The 12043-nt window shown below is 33.1% G+C and overlaps 1 protein-coding gene and 1 long non-coding RNA gene across 8 annotated transcripts in view; one reads left to right on the forward strand and one right to left on the reverse strand.

Moving 5' to 3' along the window:
* Positions 1-12043, forward strand: part of LOC145293210 (myosin light chain kinase 3-like) — a 410867-nt gene that overhangs the window by 238592 nt on the left and 160232 nt on the right. For 2 of the 7 annotated variants that reach the window (XM_080139736.1, XM_080139740.1), the window contains exon 2: positions 8143-8196. The exons of 3 other annotated variants lie outside the window; for them this stretch is intronic. In XM_080139736.1, the coding sequence (XP_079995862.1) occupies positions 8143-8196 (54 nt within the window). Of the gene's footprint in view, positions 1-4581; positions 4628-4875; positions 5061-8142; positions 8197-12043 lie in introns of those variants that run through there. 2 more of the 7 variants (XM_080139742.1, XM_080139741.1) reach the window with 2 other exon arrangements.
* Positions 10570-12043, reverse strand: part of LOC145293211 (uncharacterized) — a 269161-nt gene continuing 267687 nt past the window's right edge. The window contains exon 4 of the long non-coding RNA XR_013869693.1: positions 10570-11232. This is a non-coding gene — a long non-coding RNA (uncharacterized LOC145293211). The remainder of the gene's footprint in view (positions 11233-12043) is intronic.

Genomic DNA, 12043 nt, shown 5'->3' on the forward strand with positions numbered 1-12043 from the left:
CAGCTATGGAAGTTCCTTCCGTATCCATCAATTCACGGAGCGAGATTAGAACGTTGACGCCTCATTAATTTTAATCTGCGTAGCTTTTTTAAAAAGTTTTTTTTTTAAATGGGCGCCTTAGAAATAACAGGATGGTTCTGTTCGGTCCGAGGAAGTCATCGTCTCAATCAATAATCCACTTCTGTAGGAAGAGGCATTGGGTTTCCGTCGATCATCTGAGGCGCCCTTTCCGGTCACAGGTTAGATCACGAAATATGTTCCTTCTACTTGTGAGAACTGCCCCCCCCCACTATTAAACCGGCTTCATGTCAAACTTTTCTGCAGCATGAAACTAATAATTCAACTCCAGGATGTCAAACAGTTTAAAATATATAACGCCACTAATCTACGAGAGCCGTTCCAAACGTAATGCCTCCTATTTTTATTCCGCTCAAATTGATCAGAGGCGATTGCAAATTGCATTGTTAGTATGACTGAACTTATGCATGCAGATACTGGCGATGTGAGACTCTAAGAAAGTAACTCCTGTCATAGGCGTGAGTCAGAAGCAGAGATGCGTCAAGGAATTCCTGGCAGAAGTGAATTGAGAATGGTGGTGACAATGTAGAAAAATAACATTTGAAGCCAAAAGGGTGCTTGTTTTAATGGTACCGCTCCCGTCTTCGTGGTTCTCAACTTTTTGAGTTAAACAAAAAAAAAATAGGTTGTTTTACTTTTGAAATGACCCTCGTATGATAAAGCATGCTCCGGACGGCCATACACAGCCATCATTTATCGCTGAAAAATATGCAAGGTAAATAGTGGTGACTATGTAAGAAATTCTGGAGCACAAAATGTCGCTCGTTTTAATGGTATCGAACCTGTTTTCGTATCTCTTCAACTTTATGTAGCGAAAAAATAGGAGGCTTTACTTGTATTGCAATTTACACCTCATGGATTTTTTTATGCAATCCACACTGTTCACTGTAATCAATACGGTGCAAGGATTAAGAAATTACTTTTGTTTGACTTGGAAAGACTGTACTTAGAGACTGGCACCTTAACCTCAAACCTTAACCGTAAAAGAAGAGATTGTTCATCGCTTCAGCAAATTATCCATGTATTAAAATAAAATGAGTACGAATTGATCAGCTCAGCCATCTCTTTGCTGTCATGACAATATCTTTCTGATCTTCTCTGAACACCCTTGGAACAAATCTCGGACAAACCTTCCGCATCTTCAGTTCCTCGTGAATAATTGTGTATACAGTTTCCACACTGACACCAAACTGTACATTTATTGTCTCTATAGACTACGACGGTTCTTATCTATGAAATTCTTTAACCAATCAACTCTGCTGTTCTGACTTTCTTACTCCTCCCATATCTTTCATCATTCCTCACAGACTCTGTCTTCCTTAACTCCCTTATGCCACTCAAAAACGGATGCTCGATTCATGCAAGATAGTCCATAGGATTAGCAAATCTCTCGACGGAGGCAACCTTTCTAGGGCAATTGCTCTTGACATATCTAAGGCCTTTGATAGGGTATGGCATAAAGGTTTACTTCATAAGATCTCTAGCTATGCTATAGCTGGAAATGTCTTCTCAATTATTAAATCATTTCTTTCTGATAGGTTCATAAGAGTAGTAGTTGATGGGCAAAAATCAGAAGCCCACAGTATTAATGCCGGTGTCCCTCAGGGGTCAATCCTGGGCCCAACTCTTTTCCTGATCTACATTAATGATCTTCCAAATCACATCCTTACATCATTTGTAGACATTTATGCTGACGACACTACCATTTATGGTAGCACATCTAAGACAGTAAACGACCAAGTTCTCTCCAATTCTCTCTCCTCTGATCTTGAACATGTAGTACAATGGGGAAAGGAGTGGCTGGTTACTTTTAATGCATCTAAAACCAAGCTTCTCTCTTTACATCATCAACATTCTGATCCACATCTGGCATCAATTGAAATGAATGGCTCTCGTCTTCAGGAGGCCTCAAGCTTTGACAAACTTCTGGGCTTGACCATTACTCCTGATCTTAAATGGAACACGTACATCAAATCTGTTGCCAAGGCCGCTGGAAAAATGGTGGGATCTTTCTATCGATCCAGTAGATATCTCACTGCTGATGCTATTCTCTATCTATATAAGAGCCAGGTACGTCCAAGGATGGAATACTGTTGCCACATCTGGGCAGGAGCTGCTAGAAAGGACTTGGCCTGCCTTGATAGAGTTCAAAATAGACTTCGTAGCCTCGTAGGAGATGTCCTTTTCTCTTCCTTGCAACCTCTATCTCACAAAAGAGATGTTGCGAGTTTGTCTCTGATGTATCGTTATTTTCATGGAAAGTGTTCGACTGAGCTTCAATCTATGGTCCCCCCTCGCAAAACTTTCACAAGAAACACTCGTCTAGCTGTAAACACTATCAATAATTCCCCCCCACTCTTTATCTGTGCCTAAACCTAAACGTAGATTCCATGAACAAAGCTTTTTTTATTAGAACTGCACGCCTGTGGAATTGTCTTCCGTTTTCCTGCTTTCCGACTGACTACAATATGATTGTCTTCAAGTCTAACGTAAATAAGTTCTTGATGAGCCGTTCCATATAAGTTATCAAATTTAACAAATTTTCATTACTAATGATTATTATATTGTCCAATTTCTACTGTACACTCTTTAACCCTTATCCTTGAGTGGCCTCTTGGCCTTGAAAATGAGTTGATACCTATGAAAAAAAAAGAAAAAGTCCAATGTGAACAAGTTCTAATTAAATCGTCCCCCTAAGTAATCCAAGTTTCAAAATTCCCACTGTTTACTATGCTAAAATCACAATGACTAATGTATACCTATTAACCCTTATCCTCAAGTGGCCTCTGGGCCTTGATAAGTGGTGACACCCTTGTAAAAAAAAAAAAAAAAAAAAAGCAGTCTGAAGCATTCCATACATTTCTTTGGCATTTTTCCCCCCAAGTTGAAAACAGAATTTTATTGCATATCTTTCTTATTAAGTCTCCTCATCCAGATTGCTTCTTTTTATTTTTTTATTTTATTTATTTTTTTTATTCCCCAGTTGTGACAACCAGGCTTTAGTAGGGTGCATTCCAAATCCTGCTATAGCTGTTCATTTGAATCTAAAATCATAAAACTTAGTCAGTCATCTCATAAGATGTATAGCAATAACATATTTAATTTTCAAAAGTCTACGGCAATTTCAAATGCCTGTACAAAAAAAAAAAAAAAATTCTGGAAACTTATTGAGGGCGCATAGATATGTTTTCTTGTTTATACCAACCTAAAGTAGCACCAATTATAGAAGCCACAATTAAAACAGCTGCAAATCTCAGAAATCTAATCCATCATTCCGGAATTCTTCTCATCTGTGATGTCGGATGTCTTTGATTTTAAAATGGAATATTATTTTCTGGTTATTTAGCGACGATTAGCATCAAGTTCCTTTTGATGATTATTTCGAAGCGAGAATTTCTCGTTTCATGAGAAAGAAGAAAAAAAAAACGGAAGAGTTATGCTTCGTTTTATTCCTTTTTATCTCAAACAACGCGTATTGCTACTTGGAACGTAAAAGACTACTGTTTTGGATCAGAATAAACAACCCCAACCTCGAAAGCCGTTCTTAACCTGGGGAAATTGGGGGTGTTTATTCCGAAAGCCGTTTTTAACATGGGGAGGTTGGGGATGCTTTTACTACGCTGGGGCAGGTCGTAAAAAAATGCTAAAATAACTTTCCATACACAAACATTACAAAAAATATACTTGTTTTCTAATAATTCAAAGAAACAAAACTTTTATTACCCCCCCCCAAATAAAACAGAAAAAACAGTTGCCATAAAAAATAAATCAAACGGTAAAATTTATGAAATTATTACGGTAGGTTGTTTGTTTTCTTCACTCTCGTTTTTGTTCGTTATTTTTTTTTTATTGACTTCCGTTCGCACAGTATAATACGACGGTGTCCGTCGCCCCCCCCCCCGCGCGGGACTAACAGAAAAATGGGCTTTAAACTGCTGAAGTACACGAAGTTGATGCGTTTTCGTCACTTTTGTGGACTGTTAAATCATAAATAACAAACACAAAACTTAATTGTACAAAAATATATTTTCTTTATTTCACACAACGGATTTAACATTCCATGCGGCCACTAATTACCCATCTCCAACACCAGACATTTTTGGAATGTTAAAGAGCACAAGTGCCAAAATTAAATCCCCCCCATCCAAGAAAAACGTACAAGTTTCTAAGATGTGCAAAAACAAAAACAAAAGATCAAGGAAAATAGAAACCGCAAATTTCAAAACTAGAAAAAAATATAAGGAGATTTAGCAGAAAAGTCAACAGACAACTAAGATAAAAATTCAAATATTCAATAAAACTAATAAAAGTTACTTTTGTACCTACCTGGCTTATTTTTGTGTGGTTTAAATTAGTTTTAAATGCTTTTATTTTAATCTCAAATATTCGGTTTTTACGAGCAGTTTTGCAAACAAGATGGCGGCCTACATTCGTTTTTATGGGAAACAAATCTGCCGCCATCTTGTTTGCAAAACAGCTCGTAAAAATTTATAATATTTGAGATTGAAAAAGCATTGGAAACTACTTAAAAACACACTAAAAATGCCAGGTAGGTACAAAAGTAACATTTATTGGTTATGCAAACATTTATTTATTATATATTTAAATTTTTACCCTCCCCCCTCTTTTTTTTTTTTTTTTTTTCGTTTTTTAGGTTCTCTACTTGCCATATTGTTTCAAATTCGCTTGTAAAAACTGAATTATTTTTAAGATCAAATATAGAGAATTAAAAACTACTTAAAACACATACGAAAATAAGCCAGATAAGTATTAAAGTAACTTATTGGCTGCGGTAACATTTATTCATCGTATATTTGAATTGTGCTACTTTTTTTATTTTGTTGGCTTTTCTGCTAAATCTTCCAAATTATTTTAGATTAATGGATTTTTTTTTCACAAAGGAGTCACCACTTATCAAGGCCCAGAGGCCACCCAAGGATAAGGGTTAAAGAATCTACAGTAGGCAATGGGAGAATATCTTGGTAATCGTTTTTTCTTTTCTATTTTTTTTCTTTTCGATTTTTTTTTCTTTTCGATTTTTTTTTCTTTTCAATTTTTTTTTCTTTTCGATGTTTTTTTTCTTTTCGATGTTTTTTTTCTTTTCGATTTTTTTTTTCTTTTCGATTTTTTTTTTCTTTTCGATTTTTTTCTTTTCGATGTTTTTTTTTTCTTTTCGATGTTTTTTTTTTCTTTTCGATGTTTTTTTTCTTTTCGATGTTTTTTTTCTTTTCGATTTTTTTTCTTTTCGATTTTTTTTCTTTTCGATGTTTTTTTCTTTTCGATGTTTTTTTTCTTTTCGATGTTTTTTTTCTTTTCGATTTTTTTTTTCTTTTCGATGTTTTTTTTCTTTTCGATGTTTTTTTTCTTTTCGATGTTTTTTTTCTTTTCGATGTTTTTTTTCTTTTCGATTTTTTTTTTCTTTTCGATGTTTTTTTTCTTTTCGATGTTTTTTTTCTTTTCGATGTTTTTTTTCTTTTCGATGTTTTTTTTCTTTTCGATGTTTTTTTCTTTTTGATGTTTTTCTTCTTTTCGATGTTTTGTTTCTTTTCGATGTTTTTTTTCTTTTCGATTTTTTTTTTCTTTTCGATGTTTTTTTTCTTTTCGATGTTTTTTTTCTTTTCGATGTTTTTTTTCTTTTCGATGTTTTTTTTCTTTTCGATGTTTTTTTCTTTTCGATGTTTTTTTTTCTTTTCGATGTTTTTTTTCTTTTCGATGTTTTTTTTCTTTTCGATGTTTTTTTTCTTTTCGATGTTTTTTTTCTTTTCGATTTTTTTTTCTTTTCGATTTTTTTTTCTTTTCGATTTTTTTTTCTTTTCGATTTTTTTTTTCTTTTCGATTTTTTTTTCTTTTCGATGTTTTTTTTCTTTTCGATGTTTTTTTTCTTTTCGATTTTTTTCTTTTCGATGTTTTTTTTCTTTTCGATGTTTTTTTTCTTTTCGATGTTTTTTTTTTCTTTTCGATGTTTTTTTTTTCTTTTCGATGTTTTTTTTCTTTTCGATGTTTTTTTTCTTTTCGATTTTTTTTCTTTTCGATTTTTTTTCTTTTCGATGTTTTTTTTCTTTTCGATGTTTTTTTTCTTTTCGATTTTTTTTTTCTTTTCGATTTTTTTTTTCTTTTCGATGTTTTTTTTCTTTTCGATGTTTTTTTTCTTTTCGATTTTTTTTCTTTTCGATGTTTTTTTTCTTTTCGATGTTTTTTTTCTTTTCGATGTTTTTTTTCTTTTCGATGTTTTTTTTCTTTTCGATTTTTTTCTTTTCGATTTTTTTTTCTTTTCGATTTTTTTTTTCTTTTCGATTTTTTTTTTCTTTTCGATTTTTTTTTTCTTTTCGATTTTTTTTTTCTTTTCGATTTTTTTTTTCTTTTCGATTTTTTTCGGTGGATTATTATCGATTGGATACTAGTTTACCAGATTACCCACCAAAACTTCAAAAAAAGTCAACATTTAGTAACTCCCCCCCCTGTTGGAACCAGTTGACGTTTGAAGGCCAAACTGCTTTTTAAAATGCTAAATTCGATAAAGTTAGCCGTAAAAAGGCAACTCTGGCCACCTTGAAAAGACAATTTCGTGAATTTTACCTTTTTTTTTTTTTAAAAAAAATAGCATATTAACCTTCAACCACTGACTGGTTCCAAAATAGGGAATTAATTTATTAGAACATTGTATTAAAAACTGAGCACCTACTATAAATCTTATATATATATATATATATATATATATATATATATATATATATACTAGCATTTCAGCCCGGCGTTGCCCGGGTGTTTGGAGGTGTATGCCGAGCAAAAAAAAAAAAAAAAAAGAGTAATTTTTTTTTTAATTTGACCCCTATTATTACCCCTTAAAATTTATAGTTTCGGGCTCAAATCACTTTATTAAGTTAGATCCAGGTTCAAGGAACCTATATCTAAAATTTCAAGTGTCTAGACCCAAAATTGTCGGAGGAGTTTGGTAGAGTTCTTAAAGGTCAAATCGTTGAAATTTGACCCCTTAACAGCCAAATTTCTGGCTGACACCCGTCACATCGATTTTCCCAAATCTCAGTACCCGGTATTTCAAATTTCGAGTCTATAGACTAAAAATTGACAGTTATTGCGTAGGGAAATGTACACAGACAGACAGACACACAGACACACACGTTCACTTATATATATATATATATATATATATATATATATATATATGATTTATAATAGGTGCTCAGTTGCGTTTTTCTTTTGAATAATCTTCCGAAAAAATTGAAAAGAAAAATATATATAAAGATGTACAGTTTTTTTTCTATTGTTATTATTACAGTAGACCCCCAAGATACGGTGGCTCTAAGATACGTTTTTTTCAGGTGACTATGTGGAATACGATGTATTTTCGGCCTCTGGTTACAGTATTTGCACCGCCTTACGGTGTTATTTATAATGTTATTTGATTATATACATGTGTATAATATAATGTACTCTATTTTGTTACTAATTTGTTAATGCCGTATCCTAGAGTTCTACTGTCTTCTTCTTGTTCTTCTTGTAGTAGTAATGAATTCGTTCGTATTTCAAAACTTTGCTCTTTGTCGTAATATGCAGAATTCCTTATATGTGGACGCTTAAAAAATATTTCAAACTTAAACACCAAATCACAAAGCAAAGCGTAATGCAACATCTAAGCATTGGAAATGCTATTTCAACAGATGAGTGCCCGACAAAAAAGGTCTAAAAATAAACTTGACAAGTTTATCACTTAACCATACCTGGCGGAAAAGCAACAACATGTAAACAAAAGTAGAATAATTGAAATTAAAAATTCATTTTTAGAAGAGGCTGCTCTCACAACGAACCCCGTCAATTAAAGTAGAGCCACGACGAAATAACCGCGTTTCTATCGACAGCTTACGGAGAACTAAAGAGGTCGTGTTAAATGTTGTTCATCTGGAGAAGGAATTGTGAATTTTATCAACGATTCCTTTCATAGGTGATATTTGTTTTTACTCAATGTTGTACGCCTTTCTTTAAATTAATGTTATAAAAGTGTTTTTCTATAACTATACAAGTTTGTCTTTTCTGTATTTTTTTCAGGTAAGTCAATTTTTTTTCTTCGCAAACCGGAACTATTGGAACCATTTCTCGAAAGTAAGTACGGAATTTTATTGATTCACTGCGACTACAATTACTATCATGGTGGTTTTAGATTATTCTTTTACTGTTGAGCTCCTTAAATGCCAGAAAAAGTTATACTCCAATAGGTTCTTCCCTCGAACAGTTAGACTTTGGAATTCACTTCCTGCTTCCTGACTGTACTGAGACGCAGAAGTTTAAATATAACAAAAACTAACATCTTGTTAATCTTTCCTCAGCATGTTCCTAAATAATAACCCCTTACATCCAAGTGGCGATATGTCGTCTTTGGGGTGTGCGTGGGTATAAGAAAAAAAAATTCTTCCAATTTATTGGTGTCACTGGGTGCATGTAACATGATCAACACGCTAGGCACCATGTGTTTGTTACACTATTTTCTCAAAGCCATGTGTTACATACGGTGCCTGATATTCTGAAATGGTCACCCGCCTATTACTGTCTAGACTCCACGTTGCTTAACTTCGTTGGTCTAAACGAGAATCGATGCCTCGACTTAATTATGCCCTATATTTACTGCTACGATTTACTATAATGGTCATTTTTTTATGAACTGGCTATGGAATACCTGCTCGATCAAAAATAATGGAGAGATGGCACATTTTTAGAACAAGCTTAGATGATATATGGAAATCACACGCGCGCGCGCACGCACACACACACACACACACACACACACACACACACACACACACATATATTATAATAATTATTTAATACCTACAGGCACTAGTGTTTCATCCTTTCAGGAATCATCAGTGCAGGAGGTCAGGATTACCGTCGGTCGGGAGATTCGAACCCGACAACGAAGCCATCTTTGACTCCATTAGCAAGGAATAAATCTACACGGCCACCGTCATATATATATATATATATATATATATATATATATATATATGAGAAAATCTCATCAGAGTGTTTGATTATAAGTAAAAATAAGAGCGTAATATTTATTTATATATGTATACAGAAGATCAAGACAACATCTGTTTCAAATGTAAACAAGGAAAAGATAACCTAGAGTAGTTCTATCATGTTGAACTCATTTATAGGCATCTCCCTTTTTATGGATTGGAAACTATAGCAATGCAGGGAACTGGTGTAAAAATTATGTGATATATGGACGAATGAAAGAGGGTCTCGTGAATCTTTTTTTTTTATCTTCATATTTTCCAGATTAATCATAGATACAAAGCAGTAAACTAGACTTACTGTTTGAAATGACCAGAATGATAGAAGTCTTTTATATTTCGAGAATATAATCACGTTTTCAGAAAGAAAAGGTTTCAAATGAAATGCTAAAAAAAAAAAAAAATGAAATGGAACATACCGTGAAACAGGAACCGGAAATGATTAGATAGTTGAGATGTCATGCAGAAATGAGACTTCTTTTTTTAATAAACTAGTTCGGTATTCCAGTCAGTGTGGTCCTGGATATGACCTTAAACTATATCCGATGGTGAGGCCTCAGCTTGCGGGCTTTGAGGAGTGTGGAGCCACTCCTTAATTGCCATTGCTCCCAGGTCTACTCTGACCCGGAGTGGTAGTACCTGTTAGGGTCCTAACTATGGGTCGAATAGAAACCGACTTGAAAAAAAAATTATATATATTCTATTAAAAACTTTTTCTTCAAAATCACTGGATTCGGCATTAAATAACCTGAAACGGTTGATATGCCGTAAAACAAAAACAACCGACCAACCAACCAGTATGTTATTTGTTTATACTGATGTATTTCACCCAATATCACCCCTATATCGTCATATTTGCTCTTATTGCATCAAATGGAAGCCAGTTAATTTTATTCTGAACCGGAAGTTAGTGTTAACGACGCTCGTCACATATGAAATGTGCTGCTATGGAAACGGAGTTTAATATTGAAATTTAAATCCGATAGTTTTCATCCGGGTTGCAATAAATCTGCTAAATTTATATAGGTTTCGTATTTAATTTTTTTTTAATTTAGTGATTTATTTTATTTTGTATATTCTTTTTTTTTCTCCATTATTTTAGAAATGTTGTTAATAGAGCGCTCTAATTGCTTTATTTATATAATTTATTTATATAGAATAACTTTTTACACATGTATGCGCATATATATATATATATATATATATATATATATATATATATATATATAATCGGAGGTTATTATTTTCCAGAGGTTAAGTAACCAATGAAGTTTAACGAGGTTAATACAAGAGCGCTTAATACCGAAGTAGGACGAAGCATACTTTTTATTTTATTTATTATTTATTTTTTTACATAAGTTACACATTTTATTATTATTTTTTTTTTTTACATAAGCTACATATATTGCTACTCAGTCATGAGCATGTTTCAGTCAACTAATTTTTAGTAACTCGGAAACTCTTCAAGCGATACAGCTTATACGAAATCAAAATTTTCAGGCCTTCCACGTCAGTCAATATCAGGTGATTCTGTCAAATGCTTGTGAAAATAGGAATTCCTGATATTGACTCTCTGTGACGTGGAAGACCTTACATGTTCATTGAAAACTTTGATTTCATATAAGCTGTATCGCCTGAAGAATCTCTAGTGACTAAAAACTAGTTGACTGAAACATGCTCATGACTGTGTAGCAACACGTTACAATGAACAAGAATTGGTGTGTCAACGTGATAGTGTTGTACAGTGTACAGCCGATGTCCAAAAAGATTTTAGATCATGCTCCATCGGTGTTCGGACTAAAATTCATATAAAATCAGAAAGTGCTTCTGCACTTATGTTACCGTACTGTTTTTAAATCGTATTTACAAGTTAAATTCAAGTTTCACGATATCTTTTTTGTTAAATTGTTAGGTGAAAGTACAGAATAGTTACGAAACACTCCCTCCTTTCCTATGTTAAGAATGGCTTTCAAAATAATGACCATATTATTTCAGCACGGTAACCAAAGTGCATAAGTACCAATCATAAAATTAAGTTTGAAATATAATATATCTATGTAATTATAAAAACCTATGAACCTTGCTTGCTTGCATCTTGTCTTCGACGATCTGGCGATTCCATCTGTAAAACAAAAAAGGGATGACAGGTGAATTCATTTATTTTATATATACACTTACGGGTGTGGCTTAGAGGCTAAGGAATGAGGATTGAGAGGTGTATGTTTTTGATTTCGATTCTTTCTAAGTCATATTTTTAGTTTTGATCTCACTACCATACATTAGATTCAATATAATAATCAGTAGAAAATTATCTCTGTAATAATGAATACATAATCTGCATGAATTAAAATATCATATTGAAACGTATATTACGATCGGGCAAGGCCAGATGGCCTGCTAGTTTTAATATAAAATTATCATTTCTGATGACCTAAAGAAAAATACTTGAACTGTTAACGTTTTATTTCGAGAGGTAAATTTCTTTCCAAATTCATTTCCGGCAATGTGGGTTGTCTGAATTGCTATTCGTTTTCTCGCTTGAAAAGGTTTTGTCTGAAGGTTAAAAAAAAGCACGTTCTTGTACCCGCGAACTTTTGTGTGACCAGACGAATATATAAGATTTATTTCTATAAAACTAGCGAGGTGCACCCAGCCTTATCCGTTCGTAAAATATATTGTAATTCATAGACTTCATATTATTATTATTATTAGAGATCCAATTCTCTTATTGAATATTAAATTGTACAAAATATATAGTACTAATTTCAAAAGTTAAAAAAAAAAAATGATTTGCTGGCATCAGCTAGAATCGAAATCCAAACCTTTTGGGCATCAGCCGTGTTGCTACCGTTTGAGCTGTCGCAGGAAGATAAATGTTTTAAATTAAACTATAAATGAATTTGCGCATGCGCAAAAGCAATAGAAATATGTTG

This window comes from Euprymna scolopes, chromosome 14 (genome assembly GCF_053919585.1).
Source record: "Euprymna scolopes isolate OS-2025 chromosome 14, ASM5391958v1, whole genome shotgun sequence".
Lineage (NCBI taxonomy): Eukaryota > Metazoa > Mollusca > Cephalopoda > Sepiida > Sepiolidae > Euprymna > Euprymna scolopes.